Source organism: Natator depressus, chromosome 7, assembly GCF_965152275.1.
Source record: "Natator depressus isolate rNatDep1 chromosome 7, rNatDep2.hap1, whole genome shotgun sequence".
NCBI lineage: Eukaryota > Metazoa > Chordata > Testudines > Cheloniidae > Natator > Natator depressus.
The window spans coordinates 30,935,929-30,961,615 of record NC_134240.1 but is presented as its reverse complement, the minus strand read 5'-3'; the positions used below and the strand labels follow the sequence as shown (position 1 = coordinate 30,961,615).

The following is a 25,687-nucleotide window of genomic DNA, read 5'->3' as shown; positions in this document are numbered from 1 at the left end:
TAACACGCTCTGCAAATAGTGGCACATACATCCTGCAGGATCTCGGCTGCTCCAGCATGTGGCATTTCAAGGGATCTGTTGCTAGTCAGTGCCATGACTGAGTGTGAGAACTTTCCTGACTGAGCATCCTCTAGCTAGATGACCCCAGTGAACCTCTCACAGGAGGCTGCTATAGGCAACCTGATTGGCTAATGGAATCTACATACATTCCTATGAAGAGGGAAGGGGATCTCAAAGAGATGGGCAGCTCCTCTGAGATCTTTAAAAATAATCATCCCTAGCTCTTCTATAGTTCTTTTTCATCAGTAGATCTCAAAGCGCTTTACAAAGGACATCAGGGTCATTACTGACTGATGGGAAGCTGAGGGATAGGGAGGGGCAGTGACTTGCCCCAGAATCATCCAGCAGGCCAGCAGCTAAGCCAGGAATAGACCTCCTGAATCCCAGACCGGTGCTCTATCCATTAGGTAACACTGCCTCCCACAACTTCTTCCTCATGGAGCAACGAAAGCAGCAAAGGTGTTGATAGTTCAAGCTCTGCTCAGCAGCTGCAGCAGGTTACTGTTTGACTGTTTGCCCCAGGGGAAATGAATCAGGCCCTTGATCCTTATGGGAGGGGATTCCATGTACCAGATGCCCCAGGAGAACTGGCCCTGCTGCTGACCCCTCTGCAGAGGGGGTAGAATAGGTCCTTTCAGAATCAGGGCAGAGGGGCCAGGACTTCCTCCTACCTACAAGGAAATCAAATAGACCAGCACTCATTTCACTGTAAAACAAGGTTGCTGAAATGGGAGCTTTTCCACAGCCAGTAGTTTAATTAGATGTGTCTGGAGTTACAACAGGAGCTTGGTGTGTTTCTTAGAGTGCAGCACAGGGTCAGCTGGAAGGTAAAATGGAGACTCAGGGAAGGAGCACTGCTGTGAGCCTGTTTGAAGAAGTAAATGGTGCTGGCCTCCTGCAGAGAGACCTGGGGGCCAAGGGGAGTCATAGCGAGAATGTTAAGCTGTTCTTGGCAAACAGCTTCCCAGCAAGCTCTCAGAAGAGCAGCTTAGATTTAGACTGTTTGCAGACAGGGGCTGATCTGGGGATCAGTAACAGCACTCTAGCAACTCCAAACCCAGCATGGCTCCTTACCCAGGCAATGTTACTCCAGGCATGAAACACCTTGGCTCTGGGCTCATGTCAGATAGGAGGAGACTTGTGAGGCAGGGACATCCCAGCAAAGAGAACATGAATTCAGCTACTGCCCAGAATTGGGAGCACATAGCCTGGGTTTGGAGGCGGGAGTGGGGTAGTTCTCTCCTTGTTACAATCTGTCCCAGCGCAGGAAATGATCCCATATGCCAGAGGGGAAGAGTTAGACAGTGGACAGGGGAATCTTGCCGTGGTTGGGGTGCAGTTCTCAAGGCTGCAGCAGGCAGGAGAATCTTGTTTGTCACGGGCCCCAGTTTAAACATAGAGCTGTTTTGCTCTTGAACTTGTAATGCGGACAGCTCAAACCTCCTGCTCAGACCTAGAGGCCTGCTGGGTGGATTATTTTTGCTTTGCCTTGTATTAAACTGGTCTCTCCTTCCCATTAGCTTCCCACGCTAAAGGCTGTGATGAACACATGGAGGCTTAAAGAACGCCCTTGCAGAGCAGAGGGTAGGCAAGCAAGGAGCACAGTACCTCTGTTTTTCCTAAAATGCCAGCTTCATGGAATAGCTAGAACAAGCTGCCTCTGCGGAGTCACCTCTGTGAGGCATGGGTTCATGGCATGCTTTGCTGTTAATTTGTCACACGGGGCTCTGATGCCAAGGACTCCTGCGGCTGGCCTGACCTTGGGAAGCTGGAATCTGCGTGGAGTGGAGAAAGACAGATCCTTCTGTCTGTTGGATTTGGAGATGGAAGAGATGTGGCTCTTGCTTCTGCCACGATTCCCATTTATCCTGGAGAATAGGAATATCCTGGGTTACAGTAGCAAATGCTGAAAAGGGAAAGGTTTTAGAACAGAGATGAACCTTCTCGTGCTTCAGGGCTTAAGCTAACCTCTAACCATTGGGGACTTTTCCAGGGGCCAGGTCTTCCCCTAACACCTACTATTAGGTTCTTGCGCCATTGGCTGAAACGTCCAACAGAGCCTGGGACCAGGTTTGGGTCTGATCCCGGCTGACATCTCCTTGGCTCCATTTCACTTTGGTGCTCGAATATCCAAGCTCACTGGCTTCTTATAAATAGATCCAAAGGCCATTCCCCTATGCATCACACCCAGGCATGCTCAGCTTAAGCAAGAGGATACGGGCTCCATGCAGGAAGTATCAAGTGAACATCTCTTCCCTAAGCTATGCAGGAGGTCAGACTGGATGATCACAATGGTGCATTCAGACCTGAAAATCTCTGAATCCGTAGGAAGAGAGGTGACTCTCTCTTCCTTGATTTTTCAGATTGGCAGGCAGTCTTTTCCCCATGCTTGGTGTAGCCCCATTGTGCTAGGCATTGTACACACAGCCGTGATGGTTTCTGTCCGAGAGAACATGCGGCCTGAAGACAAGCCAAAGAGTTGGGGGGAAAGGGATGCAGCATATAAGCAAAGTGATCCATGATAGCAGATGTCATGTCAAGATGAGGGGTGTTTGTCTGTGTGTGCTAGAGGGGAACTAATAAGGACAATGAAGGGTGGCTGAGGCTAGCAGGGTAGAGCCTGTGAGGCAGTAGGGACGCTTTCGTTGTATTTTAAATTCTGGACACTCATCGTCATTCCTCAGGCTGTTTTAACTCTGTGCCAACCTCTGAGGTGTAATGCAGCAGCTGTTGTAATGGTTCCCAGCAGTGCTGTACAACAGATTCATGATGGGGAAGAGGGACATTGTTCCCAGCAAACTGCAGGGGAGTTCAGGAGGTAGAGCTGGGTTCGGGTTGACTTAACACCCCTGTCCTTGTAGAAAGTGGCATACAATCTTCCACGATTGGCAGTCCTGATCTGCTCACAATCTTACGCCTCTTTGGGGAGACAGCATCTCAGGCAGGGCTTTGTTCCTGAATGCTGTGCTGTTGCCTTGTGCCAAGTAATGGGATGGGGAAAGTCACCCACAGCCCCCTGCATTTATCCACCCAAATAACTGACCTGGTGTGTCCAATCTTGAGACCCTGCAGCCTGTGCAGGTGATGGTTGTGCACCCGCTGTCCATGCCTAGTGAAAGCACATCCTCGCCTGGCACAGAGGGGTTAAGGTTCTCTTTGGCTTTCCCTCTGCTTGGCATTCCCCCTCCCTCCTTCCCTGTCAGGGCATGAATTATAGATGAGCAATGCAGCAGCTCCTTGTTAGCATAGTGGCTCACCTGCCGAGGCGGAGCCTGGAGAGCCAAGGCCCACAATGTCCTTGAAGAGCCAGACCCGAACAGTGCAGGAACCCAGAGGGGAAGGGTGTGTGTGCTGTCTAAACAAATGTTCTCAGCCTATGTTTTCACACTGTGGAGCCAGCATCCCTGGGTCGAATGGGGGCACAGAGTAGTAGCTGGCTTCCAAACCCCTTGTGGGCAAAGGGGACCCTCATTTCCATCTGTATCTTACCTCCCTTGATTTGGGTGCCCCTGTAGACAAACAGCTGCATTTCTGCTCTCTCTGAAAACTTTGAGCACTAGATCGCTAGTGGGCAGTATTGTGTGGCCAAAGAGGTGTTTTGGGGGCTTGTATCCTAGTCTGACCCTGCTGCCCTGAGCTTGGTGTTGCTGGCTGGTGATTTGTTCTGGGGAGTGGTGGCTGAGGAAAACATCCCCAGCAGATGCAGAGCTAAAACAAGCCTGACTGCCCTTGGGTACCATTTGAAGGAGGCCTAACATGGTAATTTTTTTAAGTCCAGAAGCAACTCTATACCCAAAGCAAACTTCACTTCAGCTGATTCTTCTGGACTTGAGAAGAATCTCACTCCCTTCCTCCCCACTGTGGGGTAGGAACAGTAGTCTAGTGGGCAGGGGGTTGGACTAAACCTCAGGACAGCTGGGTTCCATTCTTGGTTCAGCCACAGACTCCCTGTATTTCTTTTTATTACCATAGTGGCCAAGGAGCGCCTGTCGCAGACCAGGACCCCCATTATCCTAGGTGCTGTACAAACACACAATAGACAGATGGTCGCTGCACCAAAGAGCTATGGTGCCTTGTTGCCTCAGTTTTCCCCACAGGTAAAATGGGGGTAACCCTTCCCTATCCCACCGGAGGAGTGAGTCCATAAATGATTGTGAGGCACTCACATACTACAGAGATACAGGCCTGAATGATGAAATTAAAGTAATTGCCCCTTATACTGAGTCTGAAAGCTGTGTGGGGCAGGGACTGTGTCTTTGAGCTGTGTCTGTATAGCACAATGCACAGTGGGATCCTGTCCATGACTGGGGCTCCTAGGCACGCCTGCAATACCAATAACTGTGGAGAGTGTGCGTAGAGGTTACTTCTGCTGACTGTGCTCCTCCCCCCTGCAGTGGGGCGGCTCTGTGGGTGGGCCCCTTGGGCCCGCTTGTTAGTGCTGAGGACTTCAGATCGTATTGCCAACCCCTTTGGGCTTGCAGTGTTTCTTCCAAGCTACTCAACAAGCTGTGCTCTTCCCCCCGGAGCAGGATCCGTTCCCTGCCACAGGGGTGTCTGGAGCAGCCTCCTTCTGCACCTCAGGTGAGGGAAGGTTGGAGGGAACTCTGCAGCTGGTGGGCCCTGTGTGTGTCTGTTTGCAAACCTTTGCCTGGCTAATTAAACAGCAGCTGCTTCCTGGTTTAGATGAGTTCTGTCTCTTGCAGGAGCCTGATCTTGGGGCTGGCTGGGAATTACTGCTAGCAGTAGTGCTTGTTTGCGATCTGCTCTGTGGGGTTGAGGAGCTGAGCTATTCCAGATGGACCAGCTGGAGGAATACCCTTAGCCCTGCTGATTGAGGGGATTCCGGGAGGGTTTCGCCTGGGCTCATGGCTAGCAATCCTATAGGCAGCACAATGAAAGCGTATCGTGGCAGCATCGGCTCCGGCACATTGCCCACATACCCCCTCCCTTCCCTGCCAGGGTTCTCTGTGCTGCTCCAGGCAAAGGCTTCTCCTACCATTGCCTTTTCTACAACAGATGCCAGTCTGACAATTGAGACACTACAGTGCCTTCTTCCCCTTCCCAAAATCCAGGTGACTGCTAGAAGTGCCAATTCCTTGTTGTCTGTAGGTCCTACTGAAGTACAAACAACACCCTTGCATGTCCCAACTAGGATGCAAGATCAAGCCATGTCGATGCAGTTGCCAGCAGGTTCCCCTAAGACAGGAGCTTATAATAACATAGATCTGTCTGTCTAAGGCACTTACCTGGACCCCATCACCATAGGATCCAAGCTCTTCCCAATACTCTTGCTGGGCAGGCCAGTGCTCTTATCCCATTTTACAGGCGGCGAATTGGGGCACAAAGCCCATAGGTAAAGTGTTCAAAAGTGCTACTTCCCTTTTCAAGATGGTCTCGGGAACACTGGCTCCTAAAACTTACTGACTTCCAGTGAGACTTAGGGCTTGTCTGCACTGGGCTGCAGGGTGTGAATCGCAGAGCGTACCCGAGCGTCTCGTACTAACTGCCCTGTGTGGACACTGCTGGCGCGAATGAAAAGGTATCTAGTTCACGGTAATGTAGTCCTGTCTGGAAGAGGTCAACCTTAACACGAACCGGATACCTTTTAATTCACACCACCTGCATCCATGCAGGGCCGTTACTGTGAGAAGCTCTGGTGTGTTCTGCGATTCACACCCTGTAGCCCTCACTGTGACACAGTGTAGACACAGTGTTAAGCTCCTACCTGTGCCAGTTACTTTTGAAAATGGGATTTAGGTGCTTGTGAATATTTTTGCCCAAAAGCTTTTTCTATACACAATTTGAAGTGGTTTAACTATCCCGGTCTTGTTAGAGCTGAACAGCCCTGCTGGTGGAGGTGATGGAATCACGAGGCCTGTTGGATAAGGTGAATAGGAAGATCGACAGGGTGGTTCCCTTTGTGACTGCTCTGTACTTCGGGAGGCAGGATGGCCCAATGAATAGGGCACTGGCATAGGACTTGACACCTGGGTTCAGTTCCCTGCTCTGCCACAGACTTCCTGGGTGACCTTTGGGCAGGTCGCTACGTCTCTCTGTGCCTCAGTTCCCCACCTGTACCGTGGAGATAACAGCACTGCCCTGCCTCACAGGAGGGTTGGGAGGGAAATGCATTCGATCGTGAGGCACCCAGTACTGTGGTGATGGAGGCCATATAAATACATTACATAGAGACAGTTCTAGCACTATAAAGGTGCTTTATACCAGTGCAGCTGTTTCCATACAGGAAGAGAAATAAGCTACCCTGGTGTAAAGGCTCCTTTATATCTATATAACTGCATCCACACCAGGGCTTGTACTGGTAGAATTATATTGCTAATCACACACGCCCCGACTGACACTGTTACATCAGCACAAAGCCTGTGTGTAGAATAGGCCTTGGACTCAGGCACTTAGGGGCCACTTTAGAAATGGGACTTCAGGTGCTTCTGAAATCTTCACTCTAAGTGACTTGCCCAGGGTCATCCCGGGAGTCTGTGGCAGAGCAGGAACTTGAACCTGGGTCTCCTGAGGCCAAAACTACACTAGGAGCTGCTGCTAGCATAGCTCTGTTGGTCAGGGGTGTGAAGAGGTGCAAGCCCCAACCACAGAGCTGTGCTGGCAAATAGGGCTTAACCAGAACTGTGTCACAGGGCGGGGAGGGGGACTGGAATAAGCTAGATAGACTGATGAAAGTGCAACTCTGTTGGTATAAATGGGGTTCACACAAGGAGTGCTTTGCTGGCTAGAGCTCTAAACACTGGGATATCCCTAGATAGAAACTGCTTCTACTGAACTGACCCTTCAGAATCGTGGTGACTGGATTCACAGCCTTACTTCAGACTTTCTCAAAATGTGGCCTGAAACTCCTCCACCTCAGGCCAGTATTCCTGAATCGCAATGGCCCCCACTTATCCTTAGCAGGGCTTTGCTTTGAATTTGCATTACAGCACTGCCTCAGCGCCTGCACAAATACAACAGAGTCAACACAGCTTTTGTAAAGGAAAATCATGCCTCACCAGTCTATCAGAATTCTTAGAAGGGATCAACAAGCATGTGGACACAGGTGATCCAGTGGATATAGTGAACTTGGACTTTCAGAAAGCCTTTGACAAGGTCCGTTACCAAAACTCTTAAGCAAAGTAAACAGTCATGGGATAAGAGGGAAGGTCCTCTCCTGGATCGGTAATTGGTTAAAAGACAGGAAATGAAGGAATAAATGGTCAATTTTCACAATGGAGAGAGATAAAGAGCGGTGTCCCCCAGGGATCTGTAGTGGAACCAGTCCTATTCAACATATTCATAAATGATCTGGAAAAAGGGGTAAACAGCGAAGTGGCAAAATTTGCAGATCATACAAAATTTCTCCAGATAGTTAAGTCTAAAGCAGACTGCAAAGAGTTACAAAGGGATCTCAGGAAACTGAGTGACTGGGCAGCAAAATGACAGATGAAATTCAATGTTGATAAATGCAAAGTAATATACATTGGAAAACATAATCCCGACTGTACATATAAAATGATGGGGTCTAAATTAGCTGTTACCACTCAAGAAAGATCTTGGAGTCATTGTAGCGAGTTCTCTGAAAACATCTGCTCAATGTGCAGCAGCAATCAAAAAAGCTACCAGAATGTTAAGAACCATTAAGAAAGGAATGCCGCTATATAAATCCATGGTACGCCCACACCTTGAATACTGTGTGCAGCTCTGGTTGCCCCATCTCAAAAAAGATATATCGGAATTGGAGAAGTTACAGAGAAAGGCAAAAATGATTGAGGTGACGGAACCACTTCAATTTGAGGAGAGATTAAAAAGATAGGTATGTTCAGCTTGGAAAAGAGACAACTAAAGGGGAATATGATCGAGGTCTATAAAATCATGACGGGTGTGGAGAAAGTAAATAAGGAAGTGTTGTTTACCCCTTCCCATAACACAAGAACCAGGGGTCACCACATGAAATTAATAGGCAGCAAATTAAAAACAAACAAAAGGAAGTACTTCTTCACACAATGCACAGTCCATCAGTGGAACTCATTGCCAGGGGATGTTGTGGAGGCCAAAACAAAAACAGGATTCAAAAAAGAATTAGGTAAGCTCATGCAGGACCAGTCCATCAATCACTATTAGCCAAGATGGTCGGGGATGCAACCCCACACTCTGGGTGTCCTAAGCCTCTAACTACCAGAAGCTGGAAGTGGACAACAGGGGATGGATCAGCTGATGATTACCCTGTTCTGTTTGTTCCTTCTGAAGCACCTGGCATTGACCACTGTCAGAAGACAGGGTACTGAGCTAGGTGGGCCATTGGTCTGACCCAATATGGCCGTTCTTATGTTATGTTCAACACAGTACAGGCAGTCCCTGTCCCAGAGAGCTCACTGTCAGAATAGACAAAGGATGGGAGGGGGAACTGAGGCACAGAACGGATGGGACTAGTACATCAGGTCAGTGGCAGAGCCAGGACTAGACAACCTAGTGTCTTCATTTTCTATCCAGTGCCCCTAGCCGCCATAACCCAGCCATGTATCTGACTCTGTGTGAGCGTACTGGGGCTGAGGGAGGTCATGTCTGAACTCGTGTCTAATCCTCTGTGAGGCTGGTTTCTAGTGAAGGGGGAGGGAGTCCAGTACTGTGTGGCCTACAGTTCCAGTGTCTGGGAAACCTTTGGCAGCCTTTACTGGAAGACACTTCATTGTGTAACCTCAAAACATGCTCATTGCTTTGGGAAGTGCTAGCCAGGTTGCCTGTGTCTGAGCTGGTAGCTCCCAGGCTGTGTCATAAAGAGCCTGTGGAAGTGTCAGACTTTGCCACTCCCCTCCTGAGTTGTCTAGTGGGGATCCTATTGCCATGAATGTGGAGAGGAAATGAACTCTCAGGGGAGCCCTGTAATTGATTTACAGAGAGCAAGGGCAGCCCTGCCAGGCACTGCACCTGCCTGACCTCCAAAGGGTTAAGTTAACTTTTGGCACAGGCATGCCTTTAACTTTAGCTTTCTTGGCAGCTTCCTCTGATCTCTTCCTCCTTTGTACTTATGTTACATGAGTGCCTGGCTAGACACCCGCAATAAGGGAACAGGTGTGGCTGTTGGCTTGGGGAGTGGATGGGAGCAGTGCTGGACTTGAACCTCTTCTCACATTCATCTCCCCAGCTCTGTTCCCTTCTCTATTTTCCCTGGAAACACAGGGGGTGCAATTTAATGATTCCTGTGTCTGGATTGTGGAGGGTGGGAGTCAGAGCCCGAGATGGAACCTAGGCCCTCCTCATTAGAGTGGAGGACTGGGAGTCCGGACTCCTGGGTTCTATACCCAGCTCTGGGAGGGAAGTGGGGCTGATTGGATTAGAGCAAGGAAAGCTGGAAGTCCAGACTCCTGGGTTCTGTTCCTAGCTCAGTCACTGTCCTGCTGTGTGACCTTGGGCAAATTACCTGACCCTTTTCTGCCTCCGTTCCCCTTTGTAAAGTGGAGACAATGTTCATACCAACTCTGAGACAGGTGCTGGAGCTAAAATTTCACACACAATGCTGGTTATTGCACAGATGTATGTGTGCCTCAGTATCCCCAACCTGCAAAATGGAAATACCCTGGCGGGGCTCTGAGGCTTAATGGAGGCAGAAGCTATTACTGGATCATTTGTCTAGGAGGATAGTGGCAGAATCTATCCTACCGAGATATACACTTGATATCTTTAGCCACTGATCTGTGGTGAGTCTTACATGTGCTGGGTTAAGCTGTCTCCTCCCCTGGCGTCAGGAAGGAAGGTAGCCCACTGCGGGTTGGGTTTGTTTTTCCTTCCTGGGTAGAGCGTTACCCAGGAATCCACACTCAGCATTGTGCATTACTGATATGGGGCTGGTGCCAGGAACCCCAGCGTAAAGAGTTTGCGGCGATGCAGAGCTCTTAAAGTTGGAAGGGCCTGTTAGATTAAGTGGTCTGACCTCCTGTATAACACAGACCAGAGAATCCCTCCCACTTCGCCCAGGATTGAGCCCTCCTCAAATAGCACAGCAGTATGGGTAGTGGGACTCTGGCGCCTCCCTCATTATGGGGTGGAGGACTGCACTTGGGGGTTTGCAGGGTTGTTCTAGGTAGTGGAGGGGTATCCCTGCCCCATCTGTGTCCCATGACTGCAGGAGAACGCTGCTCTTTCCATCTGGCTCCTGGTCCTCCACAAAGCAGCGTGAAATGCTTTCCCGCAAGGGGCTACATAGAGGGCAGCAGTGGGGCTGCTGCATACACCAGCCCCAGCCAAATCCTCGGTGGGCTGTAGTGGCAATGAAATCTGTTGATTCCTTTCCTCTCGGGCAAGTGTGGGCTGGGCCTGCGCTCCAGGCGTGTTGGGGCTACTGCCAGCCAACCAGATTGACTGGTGTGTTTTGTGTGGTCTCTGTGTGTGCAAGGGGGTGAGGGGTTAGTAGCATGTTGTTCCTCATGATCCCTGGTGACCTTGCATTTGGGCTTGGCTTTCAGCCCCTCCTACGCTGAATCCCACAGCACATCCCATTTAAAAGGGCCTGAATGAATTTCAGGCCACTTCCTAGTTAACACATGCTGAGGCGAGGGTCTTCCCATCTCATGCTTCAGGGCACTGGCTTCCCAGTAGAGATCAGGAAGGGAGCCCCCTCCCAATGCATCATGGCATAGCCTGACATGTGCATGGAGTGGAGACGAGGCCAGTGGAATTGGGGTTCAGACCCAGGGAGGCTGGGCAGTGGTGGCTGATCCCCACCCCTGCAGCGAAGAAGGGGCTGGGCAATGCTTGCTGGAGCATAGACAGGGCCCAAAAAGGTTTAACCCGTCTCCTGAGGGCTCTATCCCGCCAGTCAGGGTGAGAAGCTGGATACCAGAGTGGGCCCCGCAGGGCACGCCGGGGTGGGGACACTGAGCCTCAGTTCGGCGCTGGGGAAGGGCACGACCCTTCGGTGGCTTCCCTCAGCCTAAGTTGTTGTGTGTTTGTCTCCACAGCCGGCGCTGGGCCACACAGAGTCCAAGCCCAGCAGCAAGTCCAACATGCTGCGGGGCCGTAACTCTGCCACCTCCACCGATGAGCAGCCGCACATAGGGAACTACCGCTTGCTCAAGACCATCGGCAAGGGCAACTTCGCCAAGGTCAAGTTGGCACGCCATGTCCTGACGGGGAAAGAGGTGAGACCTATCTGGCAGGAAGGAGGGGGAGCAGCATGTGAATGGAAAGGGTGTGGGGCCAAGCCCACAGGCTGGGATACAGGATAGAGGCCAGGGCAGATGTTCCTAGGCCGGGGCGGCGTTGCTGCCAGGGGCTGGGGTTGATGGGGAGAGGGATGTGCCTTGCAATGATGGAGTGTCCACGTGACAATCTCTCTAAGACTTGATCCCCTGCTGACTATTTTGTTGTGACCCCAAGCCTAGTGGCTAGAGCCAAGGGGAATCTCAGTATCTGGCCTTGCTACTGTGTGACCCTGGGCAAGTCCCTTCCATCTCTGCTTCCATTTCCTTCTATGTAAAAGCCTCCTTGGCCTTTCTTCAGGGTCTGATGTGCTGCTGAGCAGAGTCTGCACCACATCTGGGCAGGCGCGGGGGGGTTGCCCCCTCTGACAAATGGGTAAGCTGAAGCACCAGGGGAGGCAGAACCCGGGTCTCCTGACTCTCTGGTATGTCTACACTGCAGTTAAAAACCCGCAGCTGGCCCATGCAGGGCTCAGGCTAAGGGGCTGTTTAATTGCAGTGTAGACGTTCAGTCTCGGGCTGGGCTCTCTATGGGATGGGAGGGTACCAGAGCTCGGAGGCTGAACGTCTACACTGCTTTTAATCAGCTCGTTAGCCCGAGCTAAGTTAGCTGGCATAGGCCAGCCAAGGGTGGCTCACGGTAGTGTAGACATACCCTCTCAGCCCTGCACTTGAACCACCATGTTGTGCTCCCTCCTGCTTGGAGCGCTTTGCAAGCCTGTGAGGCCTCCAACCCGGAACAAGCGTGTGTGCTCAGAAATGCCAAGTACCATTCGTTGCCAAGCTGCCAGGCACCCGGCCCAGGCTCCCACTCTCCGGAGCAGATGGCAACAGATGCACCCCAGCACGTGGCTCTGCTGCAGCCACTTGGGCCGTTACAGAGGCAGCCCTGAATCCTAGCCAGGGGCCAGGCAGGTTTATGCCACTGCCTTAAAGCCTTGTGTGCTTGTGGGAATGTGCTAGAACCCTGCTCTGCTCTGCAGGGCTGCAGGTGGGTGGAAGAAACCAGCCTTGTGTCTGCCTGGCTTTCCTATCCCACCCCTCCAGGACAGGCCCTACAGGCTGGGTGGGGGGTGACTAAGCCCTGCTGCTCCTGCAGCATTCTCCTCCTCCCCCCCTCAAACTCCCCCCCCCCCCCCAGCTGCACCTCTCAAGGGGCTGCCTGGTCTCGGGAAGGGCCCTGGGGGCAGAGTGGGGTGAACAAACTGGGGAGTGATCGAGACCTTCTCTTGGCTCCTTGAGAGGCTGGGGCCCCGCCCCTATGGGCAGCTCAGCCAGGCAGCGCTCCACACCAGGAGCCAGGGCAGGTGCCATTGTTCCCTCTTCTTGGAGGCATGTGGGTGTTCGTTCGTGGGGCACACATGTATTTTTCACAGGAACAGAGCAGGCCCCATCCCACCATGTTTTTCCCAGGATAGGGAGCAAACAGAACCCAGCAGCTCATGGGTGGTTCTGCTTCCCCCCTGCCCCTCATACAGCAGCTCTACTGGGCTGTCTCTTCAGGATGGTGGGAAGGGGGAAGGGCAGCCAGTCAGATGGGGGCATTTTCCCCTTCAGACCCCCCTCCCACAGCAAAATACCAGAGAAGTGGTACAGCTGGATTCAGTTTCCCATGGGCTCAGAGGCAGGGGCAGTCCGTTGGGTGAGCGTCCTTTTCCCCGCCTCCCAGCTCTGTAGGCTGTAAATAAGCCTTGGTGGCAGTGTGGAAATACCGGTTTGTTCACATGGGTCCTGCTGTTTGCACAGGCTGAAGAAGCTGGTTATCTCCAGCCTGAAGCCAGTGCCTGTTTCCCAACAGCTCTTGTAGCATTGTCACTGCTGAAACACCACGGCTGCTCTTGGAGGGCATCTGTGTTTGCAGCCTGCCCCTGCCTATGCTGCAGCCCAGAGCACTGGATTTGGAGCTCAGTTAGCACCAGCCTAACTTACCCGCCCCCTCCAGCTACTGCAGTAGGGTCTGTGTGAGGGGCAGTAAGGGGCTTCCACTGAGGGGGGGAGGAGAAATACTTCCTGAAGGGGGGGCTGCAGGAAGAGGAGGGGTTTTCCCATCCTGATGGATGGGCCCAAGAGCAAGCACAGAAGCCAGGAAGGTGTGGGGCTGAATGCGTTCATGGCAACTCCCCAGACTCTGAAGAACCCTCCCTCTGTCCTACTTCAGCACATGCTGCCCCCCCAGCATTAACCCCTGTCCAGACAGGTGGGAGGGATTGATCCAGGTCAGCACTGCAGGTCAGTGCTGTGAGACCTAGCTGGGATCCCCCTAGGGAGCCACATCCATCCCTGGGAGTCGGTGCAGGATCGTCCCCAGTGCCTTGTCTAAGTGTCCTGACTCATGGGGCTCCCGCTACATCCCCTGGGAAAGTTCCACAGCCCAACAGATCTGGCTCCCAACAGGTCTTAGCCTCTTCTTTGGTCTGTTTTAACTCCCTCACATCCAACCCATCATTTGACCCTCTCTTCCTTTGTCATAATGGCCTTCAACACCCATGATCAAACACCTGCTGCCCCGGTCCAGCCCTGGCTTAGCCTGTTGTCTCTCCACCTAACCCCTCCAGCCCTTTCAGTGTCTCCACTGAACTCTGACCTTGGGGAAGAGTTAAAGGGGCCTAGCAGGGTTGCGGGCTGTGATGCTGCTAGGCTAGCCAGGCTTTTATAGCTGCACTGGGGCTCTGCTATTGTGTGTGTCCCTGGCTCTGAGGGGAATGGGGAGAGGAGGCAGCAAGCTATTCCTCCCTGCTGTGCACACAGCAGAGGGTTTAGGATCCAAGGGAGGATGAAGTGTTGGTGTTGGGGCAGGTTTGCTGGCCTCCCATTGCTGACTGAGCCACTGGAGGGAAAGGGGGATTGCATTACCCAGGGGGTCCTGGTTGGCTGAAGTGGCAGCTGGCCGTCCTTTCCCTGGATCGTAGTTCAATGGGGCTCAGGGAGCTATAGCTCTCCTTTGCGAGACTTGTATTTACCTGACACGCTGGCTTGCAGTGGGGCTGCTATAGCCAGTGGCTCGCGCAGGCCAGCTCGTAACCAGTGGTGTGTTTGCTGTAAAGGCTTTTTCAGCCTAGGGCTTAATGCCCATGAGGAAGTGTTTGAGCAACATCTGTCGTCTGCCAAGGCCCGGTGGGCTCCAGATTAGCATCATGACCGAGGGTGACACCTGCTGAAACTCTGCTGTGTGTCTTGCCTTTCCTGGTCCTACTGGGTCTTGGAGGGGTCCTGTCTCAGTGCTTATGTATGCACCAGGTTGCTTTAGATTGATTTAGCTTCAGCCATTTCCAAATGGATCTAAGGCTTCACGCAGGGGATGAGTACAAATTGGGGAGTGTGTATGTGGATAAAGCCTTGACAGGAGTGTCAGGTGGGGTAGCAAGGGCTTGTCAAGCAGCGAGAGCCAAGCTTGGGTACCTGAGGGAAGGTGGAAATACCTTCCCCACCATCATCACTGAGTGCCATCCCCCTGTTGTGGGTTACTGGGTTAAGCCGGCTAATCCCAGCCCAGATCGTTGGCCTCTCTGGAGCGCTCTGCCGCACGCTGCTCCCGGAACCTGCTGATGTGCTAGCTGTCTGCCACCTCTGAGATTAGCCAGCAGGCTCTCTCGAAGGGATCAAAGTTGAACACAATTTACTGCAGGTTCCCTACCCGACTCCAGGAACCTGCCACGTGTTTGTGTGACACAGAGTCACTGCTTCATACCTGATTGGTCCAAGTCCTTGAGCCAGGATGAAGAACGGCCCCCACAGTCTGTCTGACACACACTGCCCTAAAATCTGAGTTTTCCCAAGGCTGTAAATTGCCCGCTGGCCTGCTGCCATCCCTCTGCTGGGCCTGCTGGGGCGCTTGATGGAACAGAGACGCATTGTCGTTAACCGGGGCAGCAGAGGCAGCAGCGAACAGCCAGCCTGAGGGTTGTCGGGGCCTCCATCCTTGTTTGCGCCTGCCTAGGATTCTCCCTCGGGCATGTTCTGCTCCAGCTTGTCCAACGCTACGGGAGAGATAACTGAGCTCCCCTCTCTCCCCATCCAGGTGGCTGTGAAAATCATTGATAAGACGCAGCTCAACTCATCAAGCCTGCAGAAGGTAAGGGCCCTGCCTCTGGATGTTCAAACTGTGGGCATAGCACCCTGACAGCAGGAGGTGCTCTAAGTACTGCCTCCCCCCTAGTACCCCCTTCACTGTCATGGTGATGCGCCGCAATTAAACAGAGTAACATCTCTGCCCAGCTGCTCGTGCTGTGTTCTGAGCCCTGCACTGTCCAACCACCTGCCTGTATAGGGGATTGGGAGTGTGGGGGCCTCTGGGATAGCAAAACCGAGTTCCAAGGGTTCAGTTTGCCAGCATAACTGGCAAGGCATGTTGTACTTCTGCTCTAGCTATTGGACTTGGGAGCTAGGGCTCTGGGTTCTGTCCCGGGCTCTGGGTTCTGTCCCCAGCTCTGGGAGGGGAGTGGGGTTCTAGTGGGTTACAGGGAGGTGGCTGGGAGCCAGGACTCCTGGGTTTTACTCCCAGCTCTGCCTAAGTAGAATGGGAGAGACTACATGTTGCCTACCTTCCTGAAGTACTGGCTGAGTGACACTACAGAGCTGTGCCCCATGAGGTCAGAGCTAAGCAATGGGGTGCCCAATGCTCCATCCTGCTGAGGGCTGGAGGTCAGTCAGCCTTGGCCTGGCACCAGGGGGTCATGATGAGTCATAAATGGGGTCCCTAGAGTGGTATGGGGGTGTGTGAATGCCCATGGGCACAGAATATCCCGCCCTGGGAGCTTGACCTTGTGCCCATTCCTCCTCCCCCCCCCCCCCCCCCCCCCCCCAAAAAGGAATACAGTTCTGCTTGTGGGAAGCGAGTGGGGCAGGGAGCCCACGCCAGCTGATCCCTTCAGCATGCTCTGGGGTGTGACTGCTCCTCTTGCCCGCTCAGCAGATAACCCCCAGCTCCTGCAGGAGTCGGTCTCCAAATGGCCAAGGCTGTCACCAATCCTCCGTCCGCATGGGTCACCAGAAGGCCATGCAGGAGGTGCAGCACTCTGTGCCCAGACTACTCCGTGTCCTGTTTGACTCAGAGCCTGACACGAGCTGCCCTGCATGGCTTGGCAGCCGCTGACGCAGCCTTGTCAACAGAACCTGAGCAAAGCGGCTGAGCTGGCAGCCACTGTAGCTTGCAGGTCATGTTAGCACCCAGGGAAGGACAGGCGCATGGCCTGGACCATGAGGCCTCTTGTATCCCATTCTCCCCATGTCAGGATGCATCTCCTGGAGCCACCTTGCCTCAGTGGTCCTCACTACCCCCTGGTGTGTCCCTCCCCGCCGAGATGTAGGTCTCCTATATCTTCATCAGGCCTTCGTTCCACTTCCCAGCACCACCTCTGGTTATACCAAGCCCCCTACAATGGGCTGGGTCCCGCTGGAGTGGAGGATGTGGAGCCCCTCACTGGATGGGCACTGTTGCCAGAGGAATGCCAGCCCTAGGTACAGCAGAGGCTTCCCCCCCCCCCCCCCCCCGCCAGACTTGAATAAAGGGAGCTGGGAGATGTGTGCTCAGGAGCTTTCCAGCCGCCCTCCTGCCATGTGAGACCAGGGCCTGTGGCCCAGGTGATCTGTGTGCTGCCCCATAATGCACCTGGCCATCTGTGGAGGAGTGATCCCTGCCAGCTCCTGCCCCTATGAATGTTGGTCCCTGGCTTCTCCAGCTCAAGGCATAAGCATGTGGCGCCTTCCCCCAGGAAGCCAGAACACCCTGCAGAGGAATCCCTCCCCCCAATTCTAAAGCCAGCCATAGCAACCGTCGCATCCCCGGCAACCAGCACAGAGCTCTGCCCACCTCCAGAATCAGCCTCTCCAGCTCGTAGGCTCTGGGCTCTGCTTTTGGCACATCCTGGAAGGGGGTGTCTAGTGGGTGAGGATGAGCTCAGCCCTGGGCCTCCTGCATGGGCACCAGCGCTGCATTTAGCTCCTCCCTGCCCTGTGAGCTTCCAAGTCACAAGGCGGTTTGGTGCACTGGGCCCAGCCTCGGCCATGTTGAGGCGGAGCTGAGGCTGGAGGGGGTGCTGAAGCTCTCTTTCCTTGGGGTTTCTCACCAGCCCAGCTGCTCACTGCCTTATTGTTTACCATGGTGTCCTGCAGAGGACTCTGGTAGATCAGAGCCCTACTGCGCCAGGCACTGTACAGACGCATGATGGACACAGTTCCCTACCCCAGAGAGGTTACAATCTAAGCACAAAGCCCTAATGCCTGACCCTGGGGAGCAGCTGTGTGTTGAGCAGTGGCTTATGGGATGTGCCAAGGGCAGAGGGGAACTCTCCTGTGGGAAGGGCATTGTAGCATAGTGGGTAAAGCATCGGGCTTCTGGTGCAGTATCAGGGCATGCACCTGTGTGTGTGCATGCGGCTTTTGGTGCCCTGACTGCTTTTCTCTGGAGCTCTGAAGAGAGACGTGCCTTGTCCTGCTGGAAGGCTCTGTCCAGGCTTGCGAGCCAGCACGGAAGGGGTGCCCTCACTGACTAGTCCCGATGAGGTTTGCACCACTGCATCCACTGAGAATCTCTGAAGTGGCTGGTGGAGGCATCCCTGTAGCCATGAGTGGAGAGCAGAGCTGATCCCCTCCTGTTTCTCTCTGTGCTGTTTGGCCCAAGCTATCCCTAAGTCCTTGGCTGTACCCCAGCCCCAGATGGAGATGGGGCTGACAGATGGTTGCTGGAGGAAAAGCCTTTTGCCGTAAAGCCTCAATAGAGCCCCTTCCTAGAGCAGGAAGTTGGGGAATAATGCCTACAGAGAGGCTTGCTGCTGTCTTAGCCTGTAGCACAGTGGGTGACCAAGATCTAGTGAGTACTGGTTCACTTGTGGCCCAGATTAGCCGGGAGCGAGCGCAGCTCTCTGGGGAGCGGGGAGCAGTGTGTTCTAGCCCACCTGTGTCCTGGGCTAGCCGGGAGCAAGCGCTGATCTCTGGGAGCAGTGTGTTCTAGCTCACCTGTGTCCCGGGCTAGCTGGGAGCAAGCCCCAATCTCTGGGAGCAGTGTGTTCTCTGCTCAGTGGACCATCTGGGAAGCTGTTGAGGATTCCTCAGGGCAAGGTGGGAGATACATGTCACTGCATCCTGGCCAGGCGAGGACCCAAGTGGACAGCTCCTGGGTTTCACACCTGGCCAAGCTCCCGCCAGTGTGGGGCATTTGTGGATCAGGTGAATCCTGAGCTAACATTAGTCCGGCATCCAGAGTGACTGGATCTGTGCAAGCAGCCGTGGCGTCTGAACATCTGGCTGCCAGTTTTCAGTTTGGCTCAGTCTCCAGATGTTTGCTGGGGAGGTATTTATAGCTCTCTCCCATGTACGGTCATTAGTGAGCCCATAGACCGTTTAATTGCTGTGGTTTTGGGATGTGGAAAAGGGGGTGGGCTGCGTCTGTGCTGCCAGCTGTGGGGGGGAGGCTTCTCCTGGAAATCACTCTGTCACGTTCCCGCCAATTCCCAAAGGGAAGCCGCGATGCAGAAACCGTGCCTGGGATGGGGCCCCACTTTGTGCCCAGGCCCCAAGGCACGTGCCCATGGTAGCAGGACCTGGGTAAATGCGGCCAGGCTTGTGCCCAGGAGCAGGGTAGCACTCAGCATGGCATCCCGAAACCCTCAGGGATCTTCCCTGGCAGGTAGGTATCTTCCCACCCCCACCCCCCCGATAGGGAAACTGAGGTACATACACAAAATTCATCAGTCCCCTGCTCTCTCCTTTGGCTTCTACTTCCTTTCCAGAGCGTGAAGCTGTTCACAGGCGCCCTGACTGCTCCAGTGGCCAGAGCACAGTCCCTGCAGTAGCTGTCACTGACCCACGGCCAATGTGCCTAGAGCCCTGCCCTGGGCCCTCCTTGCCGATGTCGGAGGCACCAACGCAGTGTTCTCCTGCGCCATGTAGGACCACATGCTGTGTGCTGGGAAGCAGTTCCCCTGTTCGGGAGGGTTTGTAGCTGGCAGCAGGCCCCCTGAGGCGGGGGAGGAAGGGGCGACGGTGCCTGCTTTCCCATGGGCTGCAAGTGGGCCGCATCCACTCAGCTGTGTCACGCAGGAAGTTGAGCAAAGGCCTGAGAATCCAGAGACTGACCTCAAATTAGCCCAACTCACAGACCCTCCTGGAAAGGAAAAGACCCCCCCCCTTCCTTCCCCCCACACACGGAGGCTGAGCGAGCAGGGGCATGGAAGATGCCGAGTGGGCGTCCCTGCAAGCCAAGACGTGAGGTGAAGGGAAGGAGGAGAAATCTCTGGGTTGTCTGTGGCTCGTTGCCTTGGTAACGAGGCAAGTGTTAGTCAGACACTTGGCATTGTTACCCGAGAGATAGCTGGGAGAACAGCGCTGGGGCCCATGTGTGGACGAGGGCTCAGCCCACGGGCAGAGCTATGGGGGGGGGGATAGCTAAGTGGAGAAGGGGGGTCAGCCCAAGACAGAGCTGAGGAGGTGGTGGGAAGCTGTGTGTGGAAGGGGGGACACAGCCCCACATCCCAACCATTCCCGCTCGCCTGCCAGGCTGGGCACTCAGCCCAAGCATACCCCATGGTCTGGCAGCATCTAAAGCATAGTCCCCTCCAAAGCCTGACATATCCAGGCAAATCCCAGCACCCAGGGGGCCTTGCTGTCTGGCCTCAGCTTGGGGCCTGTGCCAGTGCTTCCTCTGTGGCCCCACCCACCTGGATCAGGAGTCGGACAGATGCCAGCATGGCAGTGCTGTCCCTGTGGGTTGCGCAAGGCAAGGGGGCAACTCCAGCCCCTTCCCTCCAAAGGATATCTGCCGTGGGGCTCCCAGACAGACACAAATCCTCAAGCCCCACCCCACCATCAGCAAAAGATAGCAATGCCCTGGCTCAAGACAGGATACAGAGGAGCCAACTCTTCAGACCCACACCTGCTCCAACTCTCAGTCCCTGGAGCATGGCCCAACCGGTTGCCCCTTGAACCCTTGATGGTACACAGAGCAGCAGCTCAGTTTGACCTGGTGCTCACCCACAGAGCCAGATGCTTCAGGGAGCCAGTGTTCACATGCTGACATGCAGCCACCTCTGTGCAGGGGCATCACACACAAAGGCTCTGTCTACTCTGCACCGCACTTCCCTTCACAAAAGAGATCAGGCCCCAAAATCCTGTACTGGCAGCTGATTCACTCCACACCAGAGGTGGCTGCATTTCATCATCATTGCCCTGGGGCAGCTCTGGGCTCCTCTGTGGCAGAAGGTGCTGGATGAAGTGGCATCCCCTAAGATGGCTGCATTTTCAGTCCAAGCTCAATCTCCTGGTGGTTAATTGCTTGTGCTGGGTTCTCTCTTTATCTTTTATGCCCCTGACCAGCCACCTGAAGGTGAGAGAGTTAGTGTACCTCTGCTCTGCATGGCAGGAGGTAATGTGAACCCTGCTTCTCTGAATTAAGCAGCTGAGACCCTCCTGTGTCAGACTAACTTTGAGGCAGGGTGGCCTAGTGGCTACATCACTAACCTGTAACTCAGAACTTCTGAGTTCTAGTCCCAGCTCTGCTGTGACCTCTGTGCCTCAGTTTCCCTATCTGTAAAATAGGGATAGTGATACTGACTGTCTTTGTAAAGCGCTTTGAGCTCTACGGCTGGGCAGCGCTATAGAAGAGTCAGGGATTATAAGCATAATTGTGTGAGGTGCTCTCGTGTCTCTTCTGTTGTGGGCGCATCCACCTAGCCCAGCCAAGGTGGCAGGATGCTCAGTCTCAGTGTCCAATTACCCCGGCTGGTTACACACAAGTGGATTGCTTTGTTAATTAATGGATTACAGTAACAAGATCTGTAATCTGGTGGGGATTCGGACCTGACCCCAGGGGAGGGGTAACGCTCTCCCACTTAATGAAATTGCTGTGTTGTCCAAACACACGCTAAGCCGCTCAGCAGCCCTGTTGGGGGGCATTGTCCCTCTGCTTCCCGTTTCCAAGATAGCTTTCAGACCCTTCTGCAGTGCAGCAGCCTCCTCTAGGAGCTGAAACCTGGGACTGGGGAAGGGAGGCAGGACTCCTGGGTTCCAGTCCCTGCTCTGCCTGTGTGGCCTTGGGCAAATCAGTTTTGCTTCCTATGACAGTGCTGCGAGATCCTCAGCTTTTGACAGGCAGATGGGCCTATGGGGTTGGTGGCTATATGGGCTGGCCACCCCACTCCAGCCTGGTCTCAAGGGTCCTGGTTCCTTGCAGTGATCCCTGGAGTAGGGATCTGGGCCTTTGGGATACACTGGCCTCGTACTATTGGGCCCCCCTTGCTGTTTAACCCCAGCTGCATGCTCTTGTCTCTGCTTTATTCCAGCTCTTCCGGGAAGTGCGAATAATGAAGGTTTTGAATCATCCCAACATAGGTGAGACTGTGCACACAGCTTGTCCCCATCCCACGCTCGCTCGTGTGCTGGGAGAGGGATAGCTGGGACGTCCAGGGGCAAGCTCCCACCCACCGCAGTGGGGAATGCAGGCTCTAGCTGATGAGGGTGAAATCCCCCAGACAGCTTATACCCTCAGGGCTGGAGAGCCACATACCCAAGCCCTGGTGAGCTGGATTTCATGCTCTTTGCAGTTGTGGCAGTTCTGGGTGGCAGTTCGCGGGCACCTGGAGAGCTCCCAGCGCTGATCCGGGCACGACTGCTAATGCCAGCACTGGATGCTCAAGTGGGCACAACTCCAGTTAGTGTGAGTGGGTTGGTGCCTGCACCAGGTTTGGCCCCGAGAGCCTCCTACCATCACCAGCAGGGGGAGCATCAGTCCAATGATGCAGCCGGCCTGCCACAGCCCCCAGCTTGGGCCAGCACTGGCGGGGCTCAGAGCCTAGAGCTACACAGGGTGCCCACTTCCCTCTGCTTTGTGTCTTGCAGTTAAATTATTTGAAGTCATAGAGACGGAGAAGACGCTGTACCTCGTCATGGAGTATGCCAGCGGGGGTAGGTGAGGGGGGGCACCCATAACACCCTCCTGCCCTCAGCCAGAGCAAAGGCTTCTGGGGGGCTCAGACCCACACCCTTCTCCGTGTAATGTCTCTGTCACTCCCTGCAGGTGAGGTGTTCGACTACTTAGTAGCCCATGGAAGAATGAAAGAGAAAGAAGCCAGGGCAAAATTTCGACAGGTTAGTTCTGCTCCCGGTGACACGGGCCCTGACCCCTGGTGTAGGGGTGCTGGGCATTGTGTGGGCATTAGCACACAGGCCTCTGAGCTAAAGGCCACCTGAGACAACGATCCCGCCATCCCCAGCTATGCCCAAGGCTGCCGAGGAGAGTCTGACCAAAGCTGGTTTTAGCCTTGTGAAGCTCTGGGATGCGAGAGGAAATTTTGGCGGCTGTGTAGGGGGCACTCACATCTCTCAGTCTGTAGTGGTGCCAGTGTGCTCAGATACCATGAGGTGCGGGAGCTGGGCTCAGCTGTCCTTTTGAGCTGTACAGTGAGGCTGAGGGGGACATAGGTGGATAGTGAAGCGTGATTCCATCCCCTTCCCTGCACGGGCAGCTCTGTCGTGAAGACCCCCCTGCATCTTGTCCTTCTCTTCCCTTCCAGATAGTGTCTGCTGTGCAGTACTGTCACCAGAAGTTCATTGTACATAGAGACTTGAAGGTAAGAGACACCCTCAGCAGGGCATGGTGCTGCTAGAGCCCCTGTTCAGATCTGCTCCCTGCCCCTCAAGGTGCCAATCCCACTACATTGATCCCTTCCCCTCAACTGGCTATGGGACTCGCCCTCAGTTTTGTCAATGCCTTTCCATCCCAACTCACAGCCCCACTGGCTGTCCTTCCTCCCTACCCTGCGAGGGATGCCCAGGCAGCAGTGACCCCCCTGCCATGTTGCTCGTACCCTGCAGGCCGAGAATCTGCTGCTCGATGCCGACATGAACATTAAAATCGCCGACTTTGGCTTCAGCAATGAGTTCACGTTCGGGAACAAGCTGGACACGTTCTGTGGGAGCCCTCCCTATGCTGCGCCCGAGCTCTTCCAGGGTAAAAAGTACGACGGCCCCGAGGTGGACGTTTGGAGCCTGGGCGTCATCCTGTACACCCTGGTCAGCGGCTCGTTGCCCTTCGATGGGCAGAACCTCAAGGTGAGTGGGCACGGCACCCCCACCTCTGCCACCGGCAGTTTCCCCCATGGCGCATGGGACAGGCCTATTCAGCCCCTGGCACCTGTCCCCCCCGAGGGAGCGCTGGGCATGCTGGGAGCCTGCATACACATCGTGTGCACCCCGAGTAGGGGTGGGAGCCAGGACTCCTGGTTCCGTTCCTAGATCTATGACAGGAGTGGGTAGAGCAGGGAGCTGCGATTCCTGGGTTCTGTTCCCTGTTCTGGTAGGGGCGAAGTGTCTGGTGGTTAGAGTTGGGGGGCTCGGAGCTAGGAGTCCTGGGTTCTGTTCTTGGTTCTCTGACTTGTCTGACCCTGGTAAGTTGTTGGTTTTTTTCCCCATCTGCCTAATGAGGATAATCACATCCTGCACCTCTCCTTGCATAACAGACTTGGGGTTTGTGTGTGTGGACATCGTCTGTGTGTGCTCACGTGTGTCTCCGTGCACCCACCCCCAGCCCTCCTGCTAACCCTTCCTTTCCCCCCAGGAACTGCGGGAACGGGTCTTGCGGGGCAAGTACCGGATCCCCTTCTACATGTCCACGGACTGTGAGAACCTGCTGAAGAAATTCCTCATTCTCAACCCTAGCAAGAGAGGCACTTTAGAGGTGATTGGGGGGCAGGAGGGTCCTGACAGCGCATCCCAGCAGAGTCTCCTCTGCCACAGCTGGCTGTTCCCACTGCGCTAGTTGGACCGTTCTCAGACCAGGCACAGGCCCTGCCGTGGCATCCAGAGGAGTGGGTCTGGCTTGGTACCGGAGCTGGGAGTTGTGTGTCCTCAGTGCTGTGGGGCCCGCTCTGTGCGGAACAGTCTATGGAGAGGGTGGGAGCACCTGGCACACTGGTACGAGGAGAGAGTTCCTGCTGCCAGGCCTACCCCACCCCCCTCTAGAGCAGGGCACTCTGATCTTTCTGCTATGCCCCTTCCCCAGCCTGGAGCTAGCATAGGGGCAAAGACCCCTCCGAAGGCTGCACTCGGGGCCCACTGCCCTACCTTGTTCCGGGGAAGGCTCCCGGCTCCCCAGGCAGCCCACTGAGGCAGAATGGGGCTGGGCCAATGGCCTAGGAGCCTGCCTGCCTCCCTCCCTCAGTGCTCATCTTCAACAGCAGCTGCCCCCCAGTCAGGCCAGTGGGCCCATCTAGCCCAGCATTCACCCCATCAAACCAATGGGCCCGGCCAATGGGACCCAGACAGCCTGGTATCCCCCCAGTCCCTGCCACTCTGGGTCAGGTCCATGGGGCCCAGCCAGCTCAATATATCCCTCCTTCTCCTCCCGATGGGCCCAGCCAGCTCAGTATAGCTGCCCACCCTACCCACCGTAGATCAGACACATGGGCCCAGCCAGCCTGGCATCCCCCCAGTTCCTGCTACTCTGGGTCAGACCCATGGGCCTGTGCAGTCCAGTATCCCTCCCCGCCCCACCCAGTCAGACCCATTGGCCCCTCTGGCCTAGGATCCTCTCTCCAGCAGTGACCTGTACCTTGATGCTACTGAGGAAGGCCCAAGTCCCTCTCAGTACTGGGCCCACTGAGTGCCTGACTCACCTGGGGGGAGGTGGGCTCCTTCAATGGCTGCACAGTGGGGGTCGAGCTGAATGTTGCATCCCCGGGTGCCCCCTGCCCATCTCTCTGCTGACTCCCCCTCTCCACTGCAGCAAATCATGAAAGACCGCTGGATGAATGTGGGGCACGAGGACGACGAGCTGAAGCCCTACGTGGAGCCCCTCCCTGACTACAAGGACCCACGGCGGACAGGTACGGCACCAGAGTGCCTGGGGGCATGGCAGCTTGGAGAGAGCAGACAAGCCAGTGGTGCTGCCGGTGCCTCGGCCCCTTGGTGCTCTCCATCCCCGCCCCGTGTACACGGCTCCCCCCTCCACAGTGGGGCGGGAGATAACTACGAGATAACTACAGAGCAAGGAGCTCTGCTGAAGAGGCAGTGGATTCTCGTGACTAGAGGGAGCTGAGAATCAGGATGCCTGTGTTCCGTTCCCAGCTCTGGGAGGGGAGTGGGGGCTGAGAGCCAGGACGCCTGGATTCAATCCCAGCTCTGTCACAGGGGCTGTTCCCCACTGGATCAAACTACTGTGCCTGTTTGACCCCTGCAAAGTGTCGTCATCCCCCCAGGACCTGCTGCTAGGGGGCAGTTGGTGCCAGCAGGTGCTTTGAGCTTTGCCATGGGAAGCACTGAGCTACTCAGTGGCACCTGGGAGCTAGAGCAAGCCAAGCCAAACACCTGGACCTGCTCCCTCCCCAGCTGCCCATCACCCAGGCACCTTAGTGGGGACCTACACAGTCAGTCACCCGGTGCTGTGCACAGTTGGACTGGGGCTGTGGGCTATCTCGGCCCCAGGGCACCCCTCTCCCTGT

The 25,687-nt window shown here is 54.8% G+C and overlaps 1 protein-coding gene across 14 annotated transcripts in view; it reads left to right on the top strand.

The window, feature by feature from the left end:
• The window catches only part of MARK2 (microtubule affinity regulating kinase 2), a 104,655-nt gene that overhangs the window by 66,283 nt on the left and 12,685 nt on the right, over positions 1–25,687 (top strand). For all 14 annotated transcript variants that reach the window (XM_074957915.1, XM_074957910.1, XM_074957905.1 and 11 more), the window contains exons 2-10: positions 11,019–11,198; positions 15,277–15,330; positions 21,533–21,581; positions 22,089–22,154; positions 22,267–22,337; positions 22,763–22,819; positions 23,064–23,300; positions 23,806–23,925; positions 24,973–25,072. In XM_074957915.1, coding sequence (XP_074814016.1) covers positions 11,019–11,198; positions 15,277–15,330; positions 21,533–21,581; positions 22,089–22,154; positions 22,267–22,337; positions 22,763–22,819; positions 23,064–23,300; positions 23,806–23,925; positions 24,973–25,072 — 934 coding nt within the window. The remainder of the gene's footprint in view (positions 1–11,018; positions 11,199–15,276; positions 15,331–21,532; positions 21,582–22,088; positions 22,155–22,266; positions 22,338–22,762; positions 22,820–23,063; positions 23,301–23,805; positions 23,926–24,972; positions 25,073–25,687) is intronic.